This window comes from Vombatus ursinus, unplaced genomic scaffold (genome assembly GCF_900497805.2).
Source record: "Vombatus ursinus unplaced genomic scaffold, bare-nosed wombat genome assembly UNPS02014782.1, whole genome shotgun sequence".
NCBI classification, from domain to species: domain Eukaryota; kingdom Metazoa; phylum Chordata; class Mammalia; order Diprotodontia; family Vombatidae; genus Vombatus; species Vombatus ursinus.
The window spans coordinates 623,753-649,460 of NW_020954560.1; the positions used below are offsets into that span (position 1 = coordinate 623,753).

The window sequence follows — 25,708 nt, forward strand, 5'->3', positions numbered from 1 at the left end:
CCCCCCCTCGGGGGGCGGGCCTTACACTGCAACCTGGGCGTCTAGCCCATCCCACAAGGCCCGCAGGCGGGGGAGGGGAAAGTGTGAGAGGTCCGTTGGGCTCCGCTGAAAAGGGAAGGAGAGAAGGGTAGGAACGCGCGCGCCAGAACTGGTTGTTCCTGACCGACCACGGAGAGGGAGGGACCGGAAGTAGAAGAACGTCCCGCGCTGCTGCTTCCGGCCACCTCAGCGGGGTAAGAGCAGACGCAAGCAGAGGGAGCTGCTGGAGCGGAGTGCTGAGCGGTCTCCGGGCGGAGAACGAAGGGAGACAAGAGCAACTGCCGTTGTCGGGGGGCGGCATCGGCTCCCCTGTAACCGGAAGAAATGGTGTTGCTGACGATGATCGCCCGGGTGGCGGACGGGCTTCCACTGGCGGCCTCCATGCAGGAAGACGAGCAGGTGAGGGGAGATGGTGCGACCCTCCCCCTACTCCCCTAGAGAGCCCCAAGCCTTGGTTCCTTGCTCCGCCTGAGTTCGTAGGGTGGAGGCGGGGAGTGCACGCTACCGGAGTGTGGAAGGGACTGCCTGGGGGAGGAAAGCACTCCTCAGGGTGCACATGTTGGCAGTGGGCTTTGAAATAAGTTGTTACACCCTCAGCAATTCTGATCCATCAGAGTAGGTGCGTGTCTGTGCCCACCATCCGCTTAGTAAGAGTTTATTTAATTGATTGGGAAGCCACAACTTCGCCCTGGTTAGAGGTACTGGGAAAGAACCCTGCCACGCTGTCTGACCCCTGAACGAGTTAAATTTTCTCTTTACCTCCCTTTCCTTATCTGTAAAGTAGGGCCAGCCACTAGTCTTTGACCCAGCTCACTGGAATCATTACATGGTTGATGAGGAAATGTGTCTGAATTATTTTAAGCTTCTTGGGAGGAAGGTATTTATATGTGTAGTAAAGTTAGAGGTTACTAAAGAAGGATGAGAAGATTTAAATTCTCGTCTGAATTGTTGAAATCTTTACTTTGGAAAAAAATCCCCAAAATATGAGAGAAGTAACATTTTTCTTATGGCTTCAGCTCAGTTCAGCAGACTCCCTGTGTATTAAGTACCTGCTATGGTCAAGGACTCTCTTAAGGCCCATTTCAGTGACCTTACCTTGGTGAGAGGTGACCCTGACTTGCTCAGATTTCTACCAACCAAAGCCCTGGTAGGTTCTGTCAGCCATTAAAGATTGGAATCCCAGAGTTGGCAGTGGTGTCAGAGGTCATTGAATACAACTTTTATCAGAACAGGAAGCCTTTGCTAAATCTCCTTGGCCTCCCTTAATGTGGTCCTGTTTGTCATTATTCGTCCTAAAATGTCCTGCTTGGAACTGACCACAATACAGTGGATGGAGGCTGCCCAGGACCGATCCAGCAGAACTATCACTTCTTTTGTTCTGGACATCAGTATCTCTCACTAGGGAAACCCAAGATCACATTAGCTTCCTTGGATGCCATGTTGTCATATTATTGACCCCTTGAAATCACGGTCCAATCAGTTCCTGGCTCTTTGTCATGAGCAGCAAAGCTCTTCATATCAAGTGACAGCATCTAAGGCCCAACCTAGGTAAGTTCAGAGAGATTCATTATCCCACATTTGATTAGCACAGGATGAATTCTTCTGACTCTAGCAGTCCATGAAGACTAAGGGAAGGATTGTGGTTGGGATGGTGGAGGGGGTATGATGAGATGATTATACCATTCAAGGCCTGTGCACAGGTGAAATCTTGAGAGAGCTTATCTCAAGGTACCTATGTTGTTATTCAGTCATTTTTCAGTCAAGTCTGACTCTTTGTGACCCCATTTGGGGGTTTTCTTGGCAGAGATACTAGATTGGTTTACCATGTCCTTCTCCAGTTTGTTTGACAAATGAGGCAAACAGGGTTATGTGACTTGCCCAGGGTCACACAGTTAGTAAGTGTCTGAAGCCAGATTTGAAATTGGGAAGATGAGTCTTCATTACTCTAGACCCGACACTCTGCCCACTATACCACTTTGCTGCCCTATGCAAGTACCTATTATGCTCAGGACTATACAAAAGACATACTACAGTGAAGGAGCATTGGAGTGAAGAACCTGGAGACTTGAGTTTTTTTTTTGTTTGTTTTTGGTGAGGCAATAGGGGTTAAGTGACTTGCCCAGGGTCACACACTTACTAGTGTTAAGTGTCTGAGGCTGGATTTGAACTCAGGTCTTCCTGACTCCAAGGCCAGAGCTCTATTCACTGCACTGCCTAGCTGCCCCGAGACTTGAGTTCTAATTCTGACAGATCCTGATTAGTTGTTTGATATTAGACAGTTCACTTAATTTTTTACAGCTATAAAATATGGATGACACTTGTTTCTCACTGCCTCTATCACATGTTGTTATGTAGAAAGGGTTTTGCAAAACTTAAAATGCTATGTGAATGTGAGTTATAATGTTGGGATTGATGAAATAGGATCCAATGCCATCCTTTTAGATTTATTTTTTTTTTTTGCACTCATAGTATCCATGTTGAGAAGGAAAGGACAAAAGTGTATGTTTGCCATTTTGTAGATGAGAAAACTGAAGCTCAAACATTCTGTAATTTGTCAAAGACACTTAGACAATTAGGAACCTCTAGAGTTGTAACTTAATTTTTCTTTAATTTTCCTAGCCGCTATCTGTACTACCTCTTAGTTTAAGACTTTTATCAAGGATCAAAAGATTAAATGACTAAAGCTTTGCTCCTCTCAGTTTCTCCCGAAAAGCCTCAAGTCCTTGCTGAGCAATAGACAGTCCTACATGCTAGTGGTGAGACCTATGGAGATTATTATGGTTTCAGCTAACATCAGAAATAGCATCTCTGGTCTGTTAGCACCAGTGGAAACACATTTCTCAGACAGGACTTTTGATTTTGATTTTACAGCTGAAAACTATGTCACATGGATGAATAACTTTAAAGATTTGAAGTGGCAACTTGAGAAAAAGGAATAGAAATTGTATGGCAGTTTAATGGTTCTAAATTAGCTGATTTTACTGGAATCAAAAGCATGTAAAAACAGAATGGGAAAAGTTTTAATTAATCCAAAAGGTTAGCACATTATTTGATAAGTTTATTGTTAAAGTTGTCCATTCAGCTTTGACATAAATTAAAAGATGGGAAAGGACAGCACAAATTAAATTTTGTGCATCAGTTTTTAGATATACCAAAGCAACCAAAATTTCAGATGAAGTATGTAAAAAAACTTAAAAGGGTTGGAACTATTTCCTAACAGATATATGTGGAAAGAATGTTGGAAAGGGCCACAGAATCATGAATTACAGTTGACATAAGAGAAGTAAAAGCAGTTAATAACAGGTATGCTTTTCCCTGCTTTGAAAACTAGAACAGTTATTTGTCCTTTCTAATACCTGAAGTCATGAAATAGTGGCAAGATCACTGCATATGGAGGCAGAAGACCTAGCTTTGCTGATTTTTAAGCTGTCTTACTTTGTGCAAGTTAGGTAATTTCTCTGGGCTTATTTTTCTCATTTATAAAATGGGCGAGTTGGAATTATTATAGTTCTTTTCAGTGCTAAAAGAAATTTCTAAATCCAGAATGTGATATTTGAGAATTAAGCTGATTCATGCTGATCCCCAGCCATGTAATAGATTCAAAGTGTTTTCTGTTCAGCTTATTGTAAGTGTTAAACCCTTCCTGGTCTGCCTGTCTCATCCTCTTATCTTCTTTTATTCCATACATCTGTGCCTTTGCTGACATTGCCCCCTGTGCTTATAATAGACATCCTTCCCTCCATATCCAACTGTTAAAATCTTAACTTTCCTTCTAGACCCATCTCAGTGCTACCTCATCTGTGAAGTCTCTTAGGTAGCACTTTGTTTGGATCTCTTTTTACTTAAGACATTATGCTTTGTATTATAGATTGTTTGTAGATATACTTTCTTTTCCTCGTTGGATTATAAAGTCCTCAAGTGTAGAGCTCATATCTTATTTCATTTTAGTATCTTCAGTGCCTGAGCGCTCAACTATTTGTTTGATATAATTGAATTTAGATGATCCAGTTAAAACACTAAATCTTATTAGGACTTTTCTCAGACCCATTTAATGAAATCAGAGGTAGGTATGAGTGCATTCTCTTGTGGCAAATGTTTATTTCCATTTTGTTGGAAGGCCTTTAAAAATTATCTCCTGTTTGAAGTTAGAACTAACCTCTGTAAGTGAGGAATAGAAATTTCAATTCATCTTTCAGTTAACCTGCCATGTGCAAGGAACTGTGCTAAGCACTGAAGATACATAAGGTATCTACAGAATAAATATAAGGGAATGGGTTAGGGGAGGCCCTAGGAACTGGGAGCATCAGGAAAGACCTTGTGGAAAAAGAAGATAACACTTGATCTCGGATCTAAGAATGAAAAGAGATTGCATTCTGGACCTTGGGCAGCCTGTGCAGACACAGAGATGGGCTCAGCAGTGTTGTGTGAAGCTATTTTGGTTGAACTGCAGTTTGTGAAGAGGAGTCATGTGCAACAAGGCTGAAAAGGTTTGTTAGATCAAAGATGTGGAGGGCTTTAAATGCTGCATAGGGAAGTTTGCTTTTGACCCTGGAGATAATAGGGAAACACTGGAGTTTATTGAGCAAAGGGGTGAAAACCTGTATTTTAGGATTGCCATTTTGGTAACTGTGCAAGATGGGTTGGAAGAGGGAGAGGTCAGTTAGGAGGCAGTTTCAGTGGTCCAAATGAGAAATCCTGAGGATTTGAACACTAGGTGCTGTGTGTGCAGAAGATGTTGTGGGGGTAAAATAGGTAAGACTTGGGAACAGATTGGATACCTGGAGAGGAGAAAAATGAGGGGTTGGAGATGGCTCCAAGGGTGCAGATTAAAGTGGCTAAGGATAGTGGTGCCCTCAACAGAAAGAGAGAAGTTTGGGGGGTGGAGGGGGAGAGAGGGGAGAGGAGATGGTGTTTCAGAGGAAAGACAATCAATTCTGTTTTGGATCCACCGAGTTTGAGATGCCTACAGGAAATTCAAATGGAAATGTCCAGGATGCATTTAGACTGGGAGCCAGGCCAGGGCTGGCTTTATAGATCTGGAAGTCATCAGCAGTAAAATGATAATTAAACCCACAAGGGCTAATGGTGCCACTGAAAGAGAATTATCAAGAGAGAACAGAAGAGGGCCCAGGGCAAAGCCTTGTGGTGCTTTCTCCCTGTTTGGGAAAACAATATGGATCATATGATCAGGAATTTTACTCTTAAACTTCCTATCTAAGCAGTACATGCTTAAGTACAAGACTGGAGATGAACAGTGATTCCTGTGACCTAAAGCAGCAGAAAATCCTCACATAGGGATAGACAGCTGCTTGCAAACCTTATTCTCTTTGATGCTTAACTGGGAGTGTGGTGGACACAAGGAGATGTATATTATTCATACACATTGTGCTGCTCTGCCCCTCTACCTCCCTCATTTTATTTCAGGCTCTCTTTAGGTCTTCCTTCTTTTCTGGCCTGCTCTCCCTAATTGAGCTGTGTTCCTCCCTTCTCTTAAATTAGCAATTAGTAGCAAGAGTAGAGCAGAAGCTAAATCTGCCCAAGGGGGGCAGAAGAGAGAGCCTCAAGTCCACAAGTCAAGAGATCCTCCATAGTGCAGCTGAATTTGTAAAAAACCAGTTATTGAACGTCTCCTCTCATTGCTTTGGAGGAAGGTTCTTGGTACTGCTGGCCTTTGGCCACCTTTGGAGGTAAACAGAAACTTAAAATGGAATGGGCTAAGCTAAACAGTCTTCTGAGGCCGGTAGGCAGCATTTGATACTGCTGTTTGTTCAAACAGAAAGTTGATTTCTTAATTGGCTTTTCAAAAGCCCCTTGATTTTGTTTTAGAATTTGTCTGGGGATTTTAACCCACTCTGTCTCACTATACTATCTGCAGTCATATTTTTATTTTTTGTCACAGTTCTGTGAATAGAACATAGAATAAAGAAGAGCATATTCTAAAGGGGACTGGCATAGTGGGGTCTTGTGTGGACCTCGAGTTTGCAAATGAGCAGAATATATAAAGCAGCACTTATACTTTATCTTGGGAGATTGGGATCAGAGCTGTCAAATCTGACTTCTTGAGCTTTAACTATAAACCATAACATTAAATAATAAACGGGACCCTCAAGAACTAGGTCCTAGAATAGAGCTGAACAGTGTATTCATGTGAGTGAGGATTGTGTCATTTGTTGTAACCCCAGCACTTAGCACAGCGCTTGGCACATAGTAGGTATTTAATAAAATACTTAATTGATCAGAAGACCAAAGGTTATTCTAAAATTGCAGATAACCCTCAGACAGTGTAATTTATTTGTGCAGTATAAAAAAGATTACCTTTTTCCCTATGATGCATGTATACAGAAGTAAAACAACAAAATTAAATTCCTTTGAACAAAGACTTTTTAAGTAAATGAAGAGGCCAGTGCATTTTACTCAGGTTTTTGCATCTGCTTATTGTAAAACAAATTTGCTATTTAATTTACATTGATGTAAGGGGTAAGAGCAAATAGAAAATAAAAATATCCTTACAGGTAGCAAAATTGTTTGTAGTTTAAATCCTGGAGAAAAGTGTTTAGGTTCAATATATGCCAAATGAGTTTTGATTGGTATTCTGTGATATATCTACTAAGGGACATTATTTGTGGTAAAGCAAGGATTGCCCCCTGTGATGTCCACCTAAAATATACCCTGAAATTTCCTAGCTTCTCTTAGTCATGAATTTGTCTAAACCCTCTTTTAAGTCTGCCATTTCTTGGGCTAACTAGTTATTTTTAAGTTTGGTACTTAGTGTACAGCAATAAATGGTAAAACCTTGGGAAAAGGGTCGTTCTGGTTAGCCAGGTTTTTGGTTTTGATGTTGGTTTTGGTTTGTTTTTGGTGTGTGTGTTTGATTTTTTTTTTTTTTTAGCTCTGGGGTAAACACCAAAACTTTTATAGTAACCATTTTTGAATGTAGATGCTATTAAATTGCATCTCCTACTTCCCTACCCTCTTAAATAGAATACGTAGAATGTATTTTTTTCTTGATGACTGAAGGTCATCATTGTGAACATCAAACTTTAGAAAATCATAATGGCAGCAGCATAGAGGATGGGTTGGATGAGGAGAGATTTGAGTCAGAGAGGCCAATTAAGGAGGGCTGTTGCAATAGTCTAGGTGAAAGGTGATGAGGACTTGAAGTAAGGTGGTGGTTGTGTAAGTAGAGAAAAGGGGACAGATGTTAAAGGTAAGGGAGGTAGACTCGGTCATGGTTGGATATGGGTGTCAGCTGTGTGAGGAGATTGGCGGTTCAGGATGACGATGAGATTGTAAACCTGGCTAACTGGAAGGGTCGTGGTTGATGTGTCCTCAGGAGTAGCAGGGAAGTTTGGAAGAGAATTTCAGGGGAGAGACAGTATAATGAGGTCTGTGTTGAAAGCCCTACAGTTGTCTGTCGTGGGGAGATTGGTATGTAACGTGTCTCACCATGTCATGGTTGGCTGTTTCCTACACCCCTTGGAGTCCTGCTCTCATGACTCCCTTGGCATCAGGCTATGGCCTCCACTTTGGAGACCACTCCTATAGGTAACCCTAATATTATTATTGCTCTTTGACAAGAGAGGCGAATCTTTTAGCTTAGCTTATTTCCTGTATTTAAGGTAATTATCCATGATGAAATATCAGTTCAATCACATGATAAAATTTTTAATCATGTGGAACCATAGCAAATAATTTTGAAAATATAACTAAATTATATACACTAGTTCTCCCTAGTCACTTATTTGCACAAATATATTCTAATAGGTTAGTGGGATGGAATTTCCCTTACATTGACTTTTCCGTTTTCTTAAGTTTTTTTTAGTGAGCTCTAAGGGCCCCTCAAGCTCTGGGTCATACAGTCTGTGATCTATAATGTATAGACTGAGTATGAAACGTGATGTATTTCAAATCATAATATTTGTAGTTGTGTGCTAGAAAGGATTGTTTTCCTCATCTTATAGATGAATGAATTAATGTTATAAGAACGTGGGCCACAGAGCAAGCCAGTTGGGGGCTGGGATTAGAAGCTGTGTTTTCTGACTTTTGGTCTTTGTGAACAGTAAGCCATGTATCTGACTGCTCAGTTATGTATAGTTGAAGTATACTCATTTGATTTTGGTAGATAGCTAACGTAAATTTTCTTAAGTGACTTTAGTCCATATTCTTTTTCGAAAGGTGGTTTCCATTTCCCATAAAAGCATAATGAATATAAAGCATTCTACAAATATTAAACGCCTCTATAAGAGTAAGTTCTTATTACTGACTTTGAAGTGAAGGTCCCATTCAGAGTATCCTTTCAGAGGCAGGTTCATGGTTCGACTCATTAATAACTCAGCTTTCTGGTGGGTTCTTACATGAATTTTTAATTTCTCTTTCAGTCTGGCCGGGACCTTCAACAGTACCAGAGCCAGGCCAAGCAACTGTTTCGCAAATTGAATGAACAGTCCCCTACAAGATGTACCTTGGAAGCAGGAGCCATGACTTTTCAGTGAGTATGACTGATTTATTTGTTTATGATCACTTGATCGAAATGTAGTGATCTAACTTGGGGTTGTTTGAACAGGTTGGTGGAATCGAGTTGGAAGATCTGGACTTAAGGGAAGGGAAATATGCATTGAGGAAAGTTAAAGGTCAGCACCTCATTCCAAAGAAGAAAGGAACGAATAGCTGTTTCCTCCCCAATAACAAATACATCTCTTTTTGCAACATTTAACTATTCATGAATCTTTCATTTATTAAAAATTAACTCAGGCAAATATATTAAGTGTAGCAAATATCACCTAAATGGGAAATGTTTTATTTAAAAACATAGGACTTGCATTGTTCCGTGATGCTTGTAAATGGAACTTTTAAGAACAACTTGCCTTTAATACGATGAATAGCACGTTTGTAGTCAAGGGGAAGAAAAATAATTTCTAGCACATCCATGGAGACTTCTCTGCCTCTCAATATTCGAAACTTGACTCTTGGCATCTTCATTTAGAGAACTTAGACTAATTTGACCCACATTTGCTAGTTTTTATTAAATGTTACATCAAATACAGGTCAGGAGGAGGTGAGGAGCATCACAGATACTTGGGAGAAGAAAAGAGTAATTCATTTCAACAAACATTTATTAAGCCCCTATCACATGTAGGGAATTCAGCACACAAAGGCAAATGAAGCAGGCCTGGCCCTCCAAGAGCTTTCATATTGGGGAAACATGTCCAAGGATGAGCACATACAGTGTGATCTGAGGGAGATCCGAAAAGATTCCCAGGAGGGAATGGCACCTGAGCTGATTCAAGAAGAAAGATAAGAATTCTGAGAGGCCAAGGAAGAGGAAGCCACCCAGGTCTTCCACCAGACTTGTGCAAAGATGGGGAGACAGAAGGTAGAGTGGTTCGTTGGGCAGACAGTTTACCTGGGACATAGAGTGCATGAAGAGGAATCAGAAAGAAGTCTGAGAAGAGAAGTTTGAGCCAGATTGCGGAGAGTTTTCAATGTCAGGTTGAGAAGTTTATATTTCATCTGAGAGGAAATAAGGAATCACGGCAGATTTTTTGACCAGAAGAGTCACATGATCACACATCTATTTTGAAAATAATCATTTGGCAGCTGGGCAGAAGATATTGAATGAAGGGTGTGTGGTAGGGGGCAGTGTATTAGGATGCTGTTGTAGTAGTCCTGGTGATAGATGACAAGCATGCAGATCAATACCAGAGACAAGAGAATGGATGAGAAAAGTGGTAAAGTGACAAAGAAACAAAAAGAAAGCAAGGCTCTTTTATGAAAATGAAGAGTTGTATGATTTGTGTTGGTCAATGCAGGTGATTACCTAGATTGATAACAGTGGAGTAGGCAGTACTTGAACAGGATGATGTACCAACTTAAGGATTATCAGTTTAGTGTTCCTTTTTGATCCGAGGCTGAGAACCTCTTGCATAAACTAATATAATGCCACACCAGAGGGAGTATGAACAGTGTATTTACATGTACAGCTGACTTTAGAATTATCCATACTAATGAGAAGTAGGAATAGCATAATAGATTCACAGATGGAGTTTTAAACTCTTAAGTGAGGTTCTTTAAGGGCAGCCACAAATTATATTTTCTTTCCTCTTTTTATATGCTTCATGTATTTAATGTACTCTCTTTCCTTAGCTTACATGTCACTGTACTTTCTTGGTTTTCTTATTTCTCTGTTTCATCTCTATGACCTTTCGTGGCTCCTCTTTCATTCAGTGTGTTTGTGTGTATGTCTTAGATCTTCTTCTTGGTCCTCTATTTGTTCAGTCAGTGAGCTCATCCACTTTCATTTAAGAAACAACAGTTACTGACTGCTATTTTTTTAACATGAGTAATTTCCTGATACATCTCCTTTGTTCCATTTGGCCTTCCCTTGTAACAGGGGAAAATGTCAATCAAAACCAATGGATACAGTATTCTGCCCTGTTAGTCCCCTACCTTTCTACTGAACGGGTGAAAGGGCCTTTTATCATCTGTTCTTCTGGACCAGGACAAATCATTATAATTACTCAGAGTATGACTCCTTTTCAGTGTCCTTTTTATTTTTATTATTCCAGTCACATATATTGTTCTCTTGGTTTGCTCACTTTACCCTGGACTAATTCATAAAAATCTTTGCATTTATTTCTGAATGCATCATATTTGTCATTTCTTGTGGTATGATAATATTCCATTACATTCATGTCATAGATTCAGAACATTTCAGAGTTGGAAGGGGTCATTTAGCTCAGTCTCTACCCAAGCAGAATCACCAATATAACCACACCTTACTAGGGGGCATCCAGCCTCTGCTTGAAGACTGCCAGTGCAGGGAAGCCCAGGACTCTTCAAGTAGCCCATTCTACTTTGGGAAGCTCTGATTGGGAGATTTTTCCATTCATAGATGTTCAGCAATCCAAAGGACATACTCACTGAGATACTGGCCAAAACTAAATTCATCTCCCCCCCCCCCCCCCCTTTCTCCAACATCATTAGTAGTGCTTTTTCCTGGTCTGTCAGGCTAGACATCCTCTGAGTGGTTTTTTACTGTTCTTTCTTCCTGTGTATCATGGCTGTCATTAACTTCTATTTTCAGAACTAATCTGAATCCATTCTAGTGTAGGCATAGAGTTGTGAATCAATCTAGAATAGCTAGGTAATGTTTGAATTCCCATGTTGGCCCCAGGATAATTTAGGCTAGTGAAACCCCTGGGTCAGGACTGGTCTGGCCTCATGTGGTAGGCATAGAATGGGATTTTTCTGCATAATGTTTTAATAGCAACCTCAATAATAATATTTAGTTAATGTGAACATAGGATGGTGGAGATAACCTAGTCTGACTCTCCGACCAAAACAGAAAGATTAATAGAGAATAACACAAATCTTGATGGGATAGAAACCAGATAAGTTTTGCAGGAATTTAAAAAAAAACCAAATAGGATAAACTAGTAGAATCATAGAATTGTGTAATTGAAAGAGATTTCAGTATATTGGATATGCACATCCAAATCATGGTTCCCTGTAGTGGTCATCCATCTACCAGTCAATTTACAAGCCTTTAAAGTGCCTAATATGTGCCATGTACTGGGGAGATGGACAAAAGTGAGGCAGTCTCTGTCCTTAAGGAACTTATATTTTATCAGGGAAAACAAGGCATACATGCATAAGTATATACAAATTTTTACAAGGAATTGAGAAGGAGTGGGATCAGGAGAGGCTTCTAGAAGCTTGGATGAACTTGGAAGGAAAGTAGGGATTTGGGATTCTGAGAAGTGGTGCTAAAAAGAGAGTACATTCCAGGCATGGAACACAGCCTGAGCAGAGGCCTGGAAAGGGGAGTGTCCTGTGTAAGGATTTGCTAGGTGGCCTCCTTGGCTAGGCTACAGGGTGAAGGGGAGCAATCAGTAATAAGGCTGGAAAGGTAGATTGGAGTCAGGTTGTAAAGGGCTTTAAATGTCAAACAGTTTTTTGTTTTGTTTTTTGTCCTAAAGGAAATAAGTGAGCCACTGGAGTTTATTGAGCAGGGGAATATATGGTTATACCTTTGCTTTAGGAAAATCACTATGGCAGTTACGTGGAGGATGAGGCAAGCAGACCAATTAAAAGGCTGTTACAATAGCTAAATGAGAGGGAATGAGGGTCTGAACTGGAGAGTTGGCTGTTGGAGTAGAGCAAAGGGGACAGATGTGAGAGATGCTGTGGAAATAGAATTGACAAGGTTTGACCACAGATTGGATATGTGGGACGAGGGAGGAATCTAGAATGACTCTGGAGTTGTAAACCTGAGTGACAGAGAATGGTGGTATCCTCAGCAGAAATAGCGAAGTCCAGAAAATGAGGGGTTTTTTGAGAAAAGGTAAGTTCTTTTTTTGACATGTTGAGTTTGAGATGCTCACAGGATAATCTGTTTAAAGTGTCTAATAGGCAGCTGGTGTTCTGGAACTCAAGTGGTACTAGGCCTGGATGTAGAGATCAGATAGTCATCTGCATAGATGGCAGTTAAGCCAGTGAGTTCATCAAGAGAGTGTGGAGAAAGACAGGAGGGTGGCTCAGCACAGAGCTTTGGAGTACCTCCATAGTTAGAAGGTGCCCATGAATTATGATATAGCAAAAGAGAACCAGAAGAGCAGTGTTACAGAAAGCTGGAGAGGAGGAGAGAATGGTTAGTAGTATCAGAGGCTGCAGAGAGAGCACAAAAGGTGAGGATTGAGAAATGAGCAGCTGATCTGGCAGCTCATAACCTGGAGAGATCCTTAATGATGGTAGAGGGAGCAGTTTCAATTAAGTGATGAGATTAGGACACAGGTGGCAAAGGGTGAAGAAATGAATGAGAAGAGAAATGGAGGCCGTGAAAGGGAGGAGACCTCCAGGATATTAGTTTGTGTTGCATACCATACCCAGCTTTAAAATGGATTCCACCCACATCTCCACCTATTGAAGTCTTTTCCTTCCTTCAGGGCCCAGTTCAAGCGTCACCTCATTCCTGAAACTTTCCTTGGATCATATCTTCCCCTCTGACCTTTCCTATGAACCTACATCAGTCTATCATTTGTTTGTGTGACTCATTCCACTTCTAGATTATAAGCTCCTGAAGGGTAGGGACTATTTTTTTTTTTTGCCTATTTGTGTCCCCAGCACCTAGTACGGTACTTAGCACATAGTAAGCACATAATGTGTTTATGAATTTATTTAGAATTGAGACAATGGGATGACTTGTTTGGCCAGTGTTTGAACTAAACGATATCAAGTCATTTCTATGATCCTAGGGTTGGTATTCAATTTTTAGGTACATTTTTAAAAGTTCACTTTGCTGTTTCTAGGTATAGTAGGGAAGGATTTAAATATGAATCCAATAAATGTAATTATAGGGTGGATGGATTTGCAAGTAAGAATTCCCACGGAATAGTTTTAGATGTTAAAGATGTTTAAGTGAAGGAATTTTGTGTTACTGAAAACAGTTTTAATAGATTGTATGTGAAAGTTTTAAAATAAAGTGCTGTATAAATTACTCTTGCTTTTGGAATGTACTTCTAGTTAATGGAAAAATTATTTTCTGGCCTAAAGGGCATGTGGTTTATAATTTAGTCGTTCTGACTTTCCAGCCTGAAGAAGGCATAGGTAAGAGCCCTCTTGTGGTATCAAGAATAGGTGTGAGAACTTGCATGCCAGAAACAGCATTAACTATAGGTTACTTTTTTGACTTTTTATCTTTCCAGTTACATTATTGAGCAAGGTGTGTGTTACCTGGTTTTGTGTGAAGCTGCTTTCCCCAAAAAGTTGGCATTTGCCTACCTTGAGGATTTGCACTCCGAATTTGATGAACAACATGGAAAGAAGGTGCCCACTGTCTCCAGACCCTACTCCTTCATTGAATTTGGTGAGGCTTTAACTTGTACTGTGCTATTGATAAGTCAGAACACAGGAAGTTTTTTGCTTAATTAAAGTCCTGTGCTACCATTTTTCTAAGGCTTAGAGCTTTATTCTTTGTCTTCATTACATCCCTCAGCATTCAGCATTCTTTCTTGTGCAAAAGCCTAAACGATGTAATTCAGTCTCTTGATCTCGTTCCCCTAGAAACGTTAGCCTTCTTGGTTCCTGATCTCCTCCCTTAACAAAGGGCACAGGCATAGTGGAACATAGCTAAAGGTGGTGCTGAAGATCTGAAGTCACAAATTAGACACAGTGGGTCTTTGCTTCACTTAGAGTAAGATTTGTAGATTTAGCCAGAGTCCCAGAAGCAATTTCAGATCAATGACTGTCTGTATCAAATGCTGGGCTACCAGTTGTCTTTTCAACTGTTGAAAAACAGGAAAATAATCTCCACATGTAAAGGAATAGGATATGAATGTCAACATCAACCTCAGATCAAGGAACGTCATACTGTCTTTTAGATAAGAGGGAAACATCTGCTTTAGGCAGATAAGTGGAGGATTCCCCAAGATGGTACACAAAATTGGGTTAGGCATCCATCCTCATCCTCCTATGGTTCTGCCTGCATCAGTATATGCCTGTGAAAGTAGAAGCAAGAAAGAAAATGCCTAAAGTGTGAGCCACCTATTATCTTGTATTCTGGAGATTTAAATGGAGAGTGGGTCAACATGGCTTCAGAAATGGTGAATATGAAAAAAGAATCTCTGTGTTGTGTAACCTGAGGAAGTCTTGGTGATTGCTAATTTATGCAATCTATAGCTTAGTTTTTGAAATTTCACCTGTGCACAGCAATACAGCCCCATATGAATAAAGACCAAGTTAGCTTCAGCTTAAAGAAAATTAGCCCGTAAGTGGCATCTTAATAAAAGTGGAAGGAAATTAAAGTGATCATTGTTGTTCAGGACTGTAGGGAGTAGGGATATGAAAGATAGGGTGGTAATAATAAGAGCAAGAATCAATAAGAGTTTTTGCAGGGTTTTTCTTGTAAGACTTGGTTTTTAAAATTTGTAATTTATCCTTAAACTTGAGAAGTTTAAATAAGTTAATTAAATATGTATGTTAGATAAGGTGATAGGGTAGGGGAAAACAGCTGGAGAATACTGTAAACAGGTGGTTTTCAACTTCTGAAAGTTGAAATGACAAACACAAACATACATACAGCCTTTTTTCTTGTAAGGTCAGGGTCTGAATGTGATGATGCAGGCAAAAATTAAGTTTTCATTGTTACCTGACTTTTTTATTCTTGAAAGGTGCCCCTAGAACTGGACAGTTAACCACCGAGAGTTTTGGGAATGCAGTTTGGAAAGTCCCACTTTGAAGCAATTCATGCTACAATGTGTTTTTGTCTCCCTGTGCCCCTCTTTGTTTTGTTGCAGTTTTTTATGTTCAGCTGTATTGTATGCAGTATCTCTGAGACCAGGTATTAATAGTGGCTGATAAGGTAGCTATTAAGTAGGGTTTTTAGTTTAAACTAAATCTTTTTGTTTGTTTGTTTTTTGCTAGGCAGTGGGGTTAACTGACTTGCCCAGGGTCACACAGCTAGTAAGTGTCAAGTATCTGAGGCTGGATTTGAACTCCGGTCCTTCTGACTCTAGGGCTGGTGCTCTATCCACTACGCCATGTAGCTGCCCCTAAACTAAATCTTTTAAGTTTTCTTGCCGTCTTCTTAGTGGGGAGATTGGTCCATCAGCCTTTTTGAATTCCTTTACATGCCACAATTGCTGCATAAGAGCCCTTGTCCCTGTAACTTCTTCCCTCTTGGTAAAAGAGGCAACTCGTTATCAAACATTTTAGATGCTCTAACGAGGGGAAAGTTTCTCCTGAAATATATCTGATATTTTCATGAGCACCTCCTCAGAGAGGTCCTAAAATGAGTTATCTTATGGCAGGGAGTTCTGTATCCCCTGGATGTGGGCCTTGGAGAAGTCTCAACACACATGGAAGTGTTTGTTAATGGCCATTTACTTCATCTTTCCAGATACCTACATTCAGAAAACCAAAAAACAGTACATTGACAGCCGTGCACGGAGGAACCTGGGCTCCATCAACACTGAATTGCAGGATGTGCAGAGAATCATGGTGGCTAATATTGAAGAAGTCTTACAGCGAGGGGAAGCCCTCTCAGGTACCTTTGTCCTAGGAGCAATAGGGTTCTAATGAACAGATCACTCTTATTCCAGAAGGATGAGTAGATGGGTTAAGGGGTCCTTGCACCATATCTTGTTTTATGAAGAGTTCACCTGGTTAATAGTAGAATGAATCTAACATAATGATTAATATTTCTTTAATACCTGTAGTGTATTGGGTTTCTACATGTTAAAGGCCCTCAGTATTTTAGCATCTAAAAAAACATGCACAAGGTAGGGGAAATGGAGGCGAGGAGGCTTTTAAGTACTTATTGACATTGTCTCTCAGTTGGTTTCCCTTACTCTAGTCTTTTACTCCTTCTAATCCAGTGTCTTTCAGGTTATTCTAGACTTTTCAGATGCTACTTGAATCATGTTATCCTGCCCCCAAAACCTTATCCAGTTTTGTATTACTTATAATATGAAGTCCAGATTTCTTAACTGAATCTTCAGTCTTCCACGTTTTTGGTTCTGATTTACCTTTCCAAACACATCTCCAGCTGTTTTCCAGCACCTGCCCATTGGTACGATCAAACCAATTTCCTTACTTTCCCCCCATTCTTCCTTCCCTCTGTACCATCGCTAAAATGCTGTAATCCCCCCTTTGTTTGGACTATCCAAGTTTTACCTGTTCTTCAAGGTCTAGCTTAACTCCTGCTGCCCCCCAAGAAGCAAGAAGAATGTGGCTTATTCAGGAGAATGATTTGTAAATGATTCTGTCTGGTGGCAGGGACACTGTGTTGAGCCTCTTTATAGTCAGACAGTGTCTCTCAGAGGCTCTTCTCCCTCAGCCCCAAAGCCGTCGATGAATTATTCTTTCTTCGAAGCTTAAGAGGTCTGCAAAGCTTCTTTGGTTGCCGTCAATAAGACCTGGCTATCAACTTGTTTCTTCTCTGGTTTTTATTAGTACAAGTGTTCAGAAGGCCCAGAAGTGCATTTCCTATGCCAAGTGTCTCCTTTTGCAGTGATTCTTACCACACTTAGTGGTAAGCAACGCTAATGTCTTTGTACCGTTGCCTGCCATTTTTTCATTCATTTTCCTGCCTCATTTGTCACATTCTTGCATTATTAGCCTTATGTCATAGATTTAATGGGTAACTTAGAAGTAGCTGCAATGCCTGCATTTAGTTTAATGTTGCAAAATTTTATAAACAAACCCACTAGGTTTCCCCAAAACATTCTCTAAGGAATACCCTTACAGATTCAGCTTAAAAAAGGAAGTTCGGCAAAATTTCAAAGGGGTAAAAGGTTGAGCTCTTTAGTGGAAGCTATTTCTACTTTAACTATAGTAGCATGTGTGTTATTCACGTATTGTGATTGAAGCCTAGTTTCTAATCTTATGTCCAATTTGACTTAATGTTGTTTCCCTATACCTTTCAGCCATTATTCATAAAAATTCCTGGAGATGTTAAGAAACTATTCCTATTGTTTCTTACATAAGAGAGGCCTTTGTTAATGGGGAAGGACATGACAAAGTTTAGCCTATGAAATATTGGTGATACTTAAGCATATGTTATGGTAGTTATTATTTATACGTATTGTGAGATATAGGGATTTCCATAGCATTGTGTTTTCTGAAATAGCTTCATATTCACCTTCATGACAGTTTTCTAAGTTAATTGAATTGCTAAAGTACACTGGTTAAGACAGTGGTAGAATTAGGGTCAAAAAATTCAAAAATTATTTCCTGAAGACTTAGCATGTGGGCAACAAATGAACATAAATACATATGTGGGAAAAATGATCGGTTTTCAAAGAATTTAAATATGATAAACTACATTAAATAACCATCTGTAAGCCTATAATAAATGCTTGTCGATTAGTTGATTCAAAATCTGCCGAGTCATTGGGATGGATAGTCCTTCCACAAAGCCATCAGTCATTGCCGGGTACTATGCTGAATGTTAGGTATACAGAGAAAGGCAAAAACAGAAACTGTCTGTCTCCTCAGTTGTATTCTAGAAGGGGAGATAATATGTACATATATAATCACATAATAAAGTATGCAAAAGATCATTTCATGTAACGCAGGTTACAATTCTTCCATGCCTTAGATAGTTTCATGAGTTGCTGTAGTTAAAATAATTCATCATCTATGCACAGCCTTGTGATAATGAGTCTTGTCTGAGCAGGTAGGCTGGTCCTCTGGTAGCAGACATGTGAATCCACAGCTGGGTCCATCGAGACCCTTCCAGCTTGATCGCTCCTTTGGTTGCTTCATTCTTTTGGCATAGTCTCGCAAAGCTCAGGGCTACTTGCAGGCCACAATGGGGCTTTACCGTGTCAGACTCAGTATTTCCTAGAACCATAGACTTAGAACCAATAATAGAGTATTGAACTTGCAGTCAAGACTCCCACCTCACTTATTAGTTGTGTGACTTAAGTCACTTAGCCACTTAAGGCCTCAGTTTTCCTTATTTTTAAAATGGGAATTAAAAAGACTTGTACCACCTACCTTCCAGAGTTGTGAGGAAAGCATTGTGTGATTCTTACAACACCCCAGAAAGTAGTCATAGTCCAGTGCACTCCCTCTTTGCTGTGAATTAGTAGTTTGTGGTCAAACCTGAATTAAAGGAAATGCTTGGAGGACTCCAGTTCATTCTTTTTGGGTTCACTAAGGGATGACCAATAAGCCTTTTGTATTTCTGCCCCTCTCATGGGAATCTTTCAGAAATGTCTAGTGCATTTCCCTGCTTCGGGTAGCTCAGGGTGGTAAGAATGACAGTTTCTTTTCTTTCCACATTTTGAACATGAACTTTTGTACACAGGGCTCTAGATGTAGTATGAGGAAGAAACTGGGCTGAATCTGTACTGCCCCAGCACTCAGACTGGCAGGTGCTTTTCTGAATAAATTCCTGATTTCATCTTGTTTGACTCTAAGACTGATTGATCCCCTGCAATGCACGTAACTTAGTCTTTGATGTTTCAGAAGGTCCTTGAGGATCTTCCAGTGACACAGGACTGACCTGTCATCAGCGCCAGTGATCAATATACAGCCTTCCTCTTCCTCTCCTCCCCTATTTCAGTGTTCTGTTTAGAACTTGGTTAATGGAAGCTTATCATTAGTAACAATTATTATTTTTATTATAGGAAAGGGACCCTGAAGGTCCCTTGTTAGTGACTCTTTTGTATTTTTACTGGTTTGTTTCAACATACTCTTGAAACAGAAAAAAAAAATGAGTGTCCTAGGTTGTCATTTCCTGAGGGGTTTATTTCTATTAATTTTGATAAGGGGATATTGATACATCATGTTTATATACCTTTCTTTGTGTCATGGACCTCTATGGCAGTCTAATGAAACCTCTGAACCCTTTCTCAGAATAATGTTTTTAAATGCATAAAATAAAACATAAAAGATTACAAAGGAAACTAATTGTATTGAAATACAGGTATCAAAATATTTAAAAACAAGTTCACGGCCTCTAAGATCCCCTGCCATAGAGCCAATTTATATCTCAGAGTTGGAAGGAACCCAACATAACTTGGTACCGCTTTCCCCTTATTCCTAAATTATGTGAATCCTCTGATGTTCTCAGTATGTGCTGTTCATGGAGAGTATATCACTTATTAATCCCATAGCATAATAATACATGAGATGGGAGGAAGTGCTTTCATTTTAATTAAGAGAATGTTGATAAAAGGTCTCTTCAACTAATTTGTCTTATTCCATTTTTACTTTTTGACAGCATTGGATTCCAAAGCCAACAATTTGTCCAGTTTGTCCAAGAAATATCGTCAGGATGCGAAGTACTTGAACATGCGTTCCACCTATGCCAAACTTGCAGCAGTTGCTGTGTTTTTTATCATGTTGATAGTGTATGTACGATTCTGGTGGCTTTGAGCACGTTAATGCCATCCTTGGCGGGGGAGAGCCTGAAACATGGCAGGTGTATGTTTGCAGGACACTGAGTGCACAGGGCTGTGCATTAGGATCCAAATGGGACTTGTGACTCTGGAGACCTAGAAAGAAAGCAAGTGTCCTAAATGCCATAGGCCACCCCTTATTTAGTGAAGCTTAACCCTCTAAAGGAGGTCTTGTTGGGGACTAAAGACTTTCTCTGGGTGGCAAACTGTATGTGTTAGGGAACAGTAGACTTCTTCTCCACCACCCCCCCACCCCCACCCTGTGTTCTGAACCCTTAGGCAGCATTGACTAGGGCATTCCCTTTCTGGAATGGATCCATCCTTGGGATTCACACTAACCAACTTAAACTTGCACCACCTCGGTCCTTCTTTTAGAGAGGGCAGCCCTGATGGAAACTGTTGAGCGCCAATGAACATTCCTGATGTGGGTAATGTTTGTTTTTTTCTGGAATCTGGATCTTCAATGGCCACTCAAACAAGACTCCTGTATGTGAAGGCTTATTTCTGTACATATCTTAATGTCTTTTTCTTCCTGTGAGAAGTTAACTTTGTTGTTTTCCTTTTCTGATATTTTGCTGATTGCACAATTGCTATGGGGTTAAATGGATATTAAATGGAGATGCCTTGAAATTATGCTGTATCCCCTCCCTGACTAGGAAGGTAACCTATAATGTCATACTTAAACATAAGTTTTAAACCATTGTGGGAAGTTCTTAATTTACTTCCTTAACATCCTTCTTTGTATAACACAGGGGAGAAGAGTAAGAGTGTCTGAATATTGTTACTGGCTGGAGGCTTAGCACCTACTCTAGCTCCTGTCTTGCTTCCATTTATTAATTTGTTTTTTACTTTTTAGTTTCTCCCCATGTATATTTCTGTGATGGGGGCTGGGAGGAGGGAGGGCAAGAAGAGGTCACTTTGATCAACAGTCTTAAGCTTCATGACCAGCATTTTCAGGTATAATCCAGATTATAAAATAGAAAATGTTCATATATGTAGGGAATCAATTTTTGATTTCAGTTTTTCTGTGTTTTATTACAAATATTCTTAACCAAGGAAGTCAGTCAGAATTATCAGTGTTCCTCCTGTTTGTGTATGCTTTCTAAGAAAGTTACCTTTCTGAGGATAGAAATCTCAAATCTGATCTCACATCCACTCTTTCTCCCACCTGTGTGCTCTTTCTTAAGCACCTGGCTCTCTTGTTTCTCCTACCCCTAGGGTGATAGAAATCTCCTTTTACTTTTGGAAGTGGGATTTTTGGAATGGAGAGAATTGATGCATAAGAACAGAGGTGAGGTGAGGAAAAATCTAATGCAGCCTATCTAGTACCTTCTACCCATGGAACAAATACTGCTTGAGAAGAGGTAGAAAGACATTAACCAGCTTAATCCTCAGCACTTTAAAAATATCTTTAGTTCTAAGTCCAGTAGGTATGACTTTCTAACTACAAAAGGTTATTTAAGGTCCAAGCCGTGTTTCCTGATTAGGAGTTGGGAGGAAATCAGTTTCCTGCATAAAAAGACAAGGAAAGAGATTTGATTTCTCTCTCCTAATTTACTTAGAAGCCTCTGAGAAAACCTGGCAGAGTAGCAACTGTTATCGCCCCAGCGTGGATAGGAATCTGCCAACCTCCCCAGAACAATTGGTGTGACTACAGTTCATCAGAAACTAAACCCAGATCAGAACAATTGATGACTAGTTTTTTTGAGTAGTCAAAAGTTGCTCTTTGTAAACAGAAATAGTCCCCCCCCCAAATATGTAGCTGAATGTTCCTGCTATATAGGTCTATAAAAGGCTGAAGATTGATCCCAATGTGGCTCCCTAAGATTTGGTGCCATTCAGGAGTGGAGAATGTGGCAGTGTGATGAAAGTCGAATGCTGCCACCTGAGGGTCAGCAATGAAATAAATTTCTTCCAAGAACATCCCCTTCCTTTGTGGAGTTTCCTGTTGTCTAGTTTATTCATGATGCCTAGCCATACTTTTACCATATATAATGTTAGCTAACCTGAATATGTTTTTGTTTCAAAGTTCAGAGGAATAATATTGGTGAATGGATAAAGGACTAAGGAAAAAAAATTTTTTTTTCTTTTATTTGGGAAATAAAAAACCCAAGAGGACAAGATTTTCAGCTTAAGGGTCCTGGTAGTGTCTTTTGATAAAGGACACAGATTTGAAGACAGCTAAATAGAATTAATCAAAATGCTAAAACCAAAAAACTCCAAACCATCGTGGACAGGAATCCTTGGACTTCCCAGAATGACTGATGTGTCTACAGTTCATCAGAAGGGAACCACCAGATCTCCCACTTTGAAGAATTGGAGGTAGAAGGGGTAGAGAAGGCAACTAAAGTAACTTAGGTTTATATAAGGTCTCAAAGCTGGGACTGGCACCTTGATTTTTACCTAGTCTGTGCTGTTTCTTCATCACACTTACAGTTACAAAATCTCTGAGTTAGAAATTACCTCGAGGGCCATCTTTTCTAACGCCCAAACAGGAGCCTCCCTGTAGATGATCTGTAAACAAGGATTCTTTCTCCCGTTCCTTTGATGGGGAACTCACTACTCATTGCTGAAGGCAGCCAGTTCCAGGTTTGTACAGCCCTTCATGATTCAGAAGTTTTCCCCTTAATATAAAGGTTAAAATCTGCCTCTTTGCAGTTTGCCATCATCGATTGTCATCCTGCCCTTTGGAACCAAGTCAAAGAAATCTCATCTTTCCTGTGTTTCTTAGCCCTTCTGATACTTGCCTATATTCCCATCTCAACATAACTCCTCGGCATTCCTATCGCCTTTAACAAGTCAGATAACCCTCCTGTGCCTCAGTTTCCTTGTCTGCAAAATGAAAGGGTTGGACCGGACACCCTCTAACGTCCCTCCCACCTCTCGATCTGTAATCCTAGGTCTGCCATCTCCTCCCCTCCCCCAGAGCTTTTTGCAGGTTAAACACCCCCAGTTCCTTCCCCATAAGGCATGCCTTTGACTAGAAACTTAGGATGTTAGGATTGGAATATCTCAAGTTATACACCTAAATTCGTAGAATTAATGGCAGAGCCAGGTCCGTTGTTGTTACTCAAAAAGTTCTCTTTACCACACTGCTTTTATTGTTTAAAATCCAGAAGAAGGACGTTTTTGAGAATGCCGACAGCCTCCAAAAGTAACGTGAAGGAAAATTGAAGATTAAATGCACTTTAATCTGCAGTTTTAGAATACACTGCAATGACTAATTAACCGAGCTTCCTTCTAGTTAAAACCTGGGCTCAAATCCCACCTCGCCCAAGCTGACGCGTGTGGCCAGGGCAAGTCAGTTAATCTTGTAGTGCCCCGACGACTCCGTGATAGTTGTAGAGTAGTTGCAGTTGTAGATATGAGTGAGGGAGTTTCCTCACTGGGAGCAACTATCTAGCTCTAATAGAGGGTCGGAACATAAATTGCTGCCTGCCCTTCCCACAAGTCAAGTCACGTCACGTAGCTTTTCTCTGTGTAACTACATTTCCCCCCTTCACTCATTATTCCTCAACATTCTTCAACCCTTCCACTTGCCTGGTGGCAGTATTAGCCCCCAACCTCCACCTGTCTCCTCTGGGCCTCAGCCTCATAAGGTGATTATAACCTGCCTGCATCCCAGACACCTGCGCCAGCAGCACACCCAAACAGTGTCTGGTAAGAGCCCTAACCACCCTCCCTTCCCCCAACCCACACATCTTTTTCAATTTTGTTGGAAGATAGTGAGTTGTGCAGGTTGAACAAATACGGATAGGTTTTAGTCTGCATCAAAAATCTCACTATATTATTTTTCTCTAAAAGCCCATCTTTTTTCTAAACATCCCTATTTATGTCAGCCACCATCCTTCTACCACAATGTTTCTGTCAGGTTTGCAACCAGTTTTCCAATTTTCACTTGCTATCAGTCAGTTGCCTAGCTTTGTCAATGCTACCTCAAGAACATCTCATCCATCCCCTCTTCATTCATATAGGGGTGCTCAGAATATTTTAGAGCTCACTGCCCTAGACCAGTGCAATAATCTGGATTACCTGCTAGGTATTACTAGCCATTAGGAATACAAAGATATATAGATACATCTACATATAGTCTCAGTTCTCAAGAGGGTCACAGTCTAATAAGTTCTTGTGAGAGTTGTGGGAGACTGGGCTAAACCGTCTCCCAGTTTTATGATTTCTTTGAGACATCAATATTTCCAGCTTGATAAACATTGTGATGTTTTCTAGGTTTAACAAAAAATAGATTTTTAAAAAAAAAATGTTACTTCCTCTTTTGGAGACCAGTTCAAAAACAATATTCCCAAGCTGGATAAACTCTAAAGTAAAACAAATTAACTGTCAGTCGACTATGCCTACTATGTGCCATTTATTAAGTGCCTACTATGTGCTACACCATTGCTGATATGATGCTAATATTACTATGATGACTTGGACTATAATCAGCAAATAATATCCCACCCTGGGGATATGAAAAGAGGCAAAAAACTCCTTGCCTTCAAGGAGCTAGGTGGCTAGAAGTCTGTTGCTGTAGTAAAGCTGAACTCCTTCCTTTTGTATCCCCCAAAATCATAGATTATAGCTAGGAGGAATTTTAGAAGGCAAGATGGGCAACTACTTCACTTTACAGGAATCTGAGGTCCTAAGTGACTTGCTCAGTGTCACAGTAAGGTTTTGGGTGGGAATTGAACTCCGATCTTCCGACTTCTTAGCCCGGCATCTTATTCGGTACACTGCACTGTCTCTTAACATGTCTTCTGTGAGTAACTCAGCTCCTCTTTTCTTTTTCCCATTTATCTCCCCAAATCAAAGTTCACTGCTCTGCTGTCTCATTCCTTCTGGGACCCGTTGGAAATCCCTGAGACCTTTTCAAAATCCAAACTTTTCATAATAATACTAAGTTGTTTCAATTTCTAATATGGTATCAATAGATACAACTCACAGAAACAAAAACTCCTTGGGAGGCAGGGGGTCCTCAGTGATTTTGAAGAGTATGAGGGGTCCTGAGACCAAAAAATTTGAGAACAGTTGTATTTGTGATTTCAAAGCCATGAATGTTTGTCTGTGGCATTAAATATTAACAACCCGCATAATGCAAGTCTGTGACAACTCTTGACCCTCCGTGATGTACTGCCAAATTAAAATTTGGCTGCTGTGCCCCTTACAGATGTTTTGAGATGTTTTTTGTTTTGTGTTTCCCTGTCACCCACTTTAGCCTGGGGAAGAAAATACTGACCTTTTCCTTCCTAAACTTACTGTGCTTCCTGAAAACAGCATATATTAGGTTTTCGTTTTTTTTTTTTTTTTAGGTTTTTTTCCTACATTTTTTTTTTTTTTGCAGGAGTTTGGGGGGTTGGCCCTTAGCTCTGATTTCGTTTGTATATAGGTCTCTGCAATAAATCTCCTTCTGCCAATGCACATTGGCAATTGTTCTGCTGCTTGTGATCTTGGAGAGTTTCCTGAGAGATTTTGTCACTCGCTCAAGGTCAAATGGCCAGTATGTGTCAGCGATGAAACTTGAATCCAGGTTTTCCTGGCTCTGAGGCCATGTTTATCCACTAATCCATATTGTTGTTGTTCAGTTGTGACCCCCTTTGGGATTTTCTTGGCAAAGATACTGGAGTCATTTACCATCTCCTTCTCCAGCTTATTTTACAGATGAGGAAACTGAGGAAAATAGGGTTAAGTGACTTTCCCAGAGTCACACAGCTTGTAAGCGTCTGAGGCCAAATTTGAACTCGAATATGAGTCTTCCTGACTCCAGG

The 25,708-nt window shown here is 40.3% G+C and overlaps 1 protein-coding gene across 1 annotated transcript; it reads left to right on the plus strand.

Annotated features, from left to right (window-relative positions):
- The first annotated feature begins 215 nt into the window (after window positions 1-215).
- SEC22B (SEC22 homolog B, vesicle trafficking protein) lies at window positions 216-25,109 on the plus strand. Its single transcript, XM_027866727.1, has 5 exons — window positions 216-438; window positions 8,418-8,527; window positions 13,743-13,903; window positions 15,935-16,081; window positions 19,769-25,109. Exons 1-5 carry the CDS (start codon window positions 364-366, stop codon window positions 19,921-19,923), a joined length of 648 nt encoding a protein of 215 aa, XP_027722528.1. The 5' UTR covers window positions 216-363; the 3' UTR covers window positions 19,924-25,109.
- Window positions 25,110-25,708: the final 599 nt, after the last annotated feature.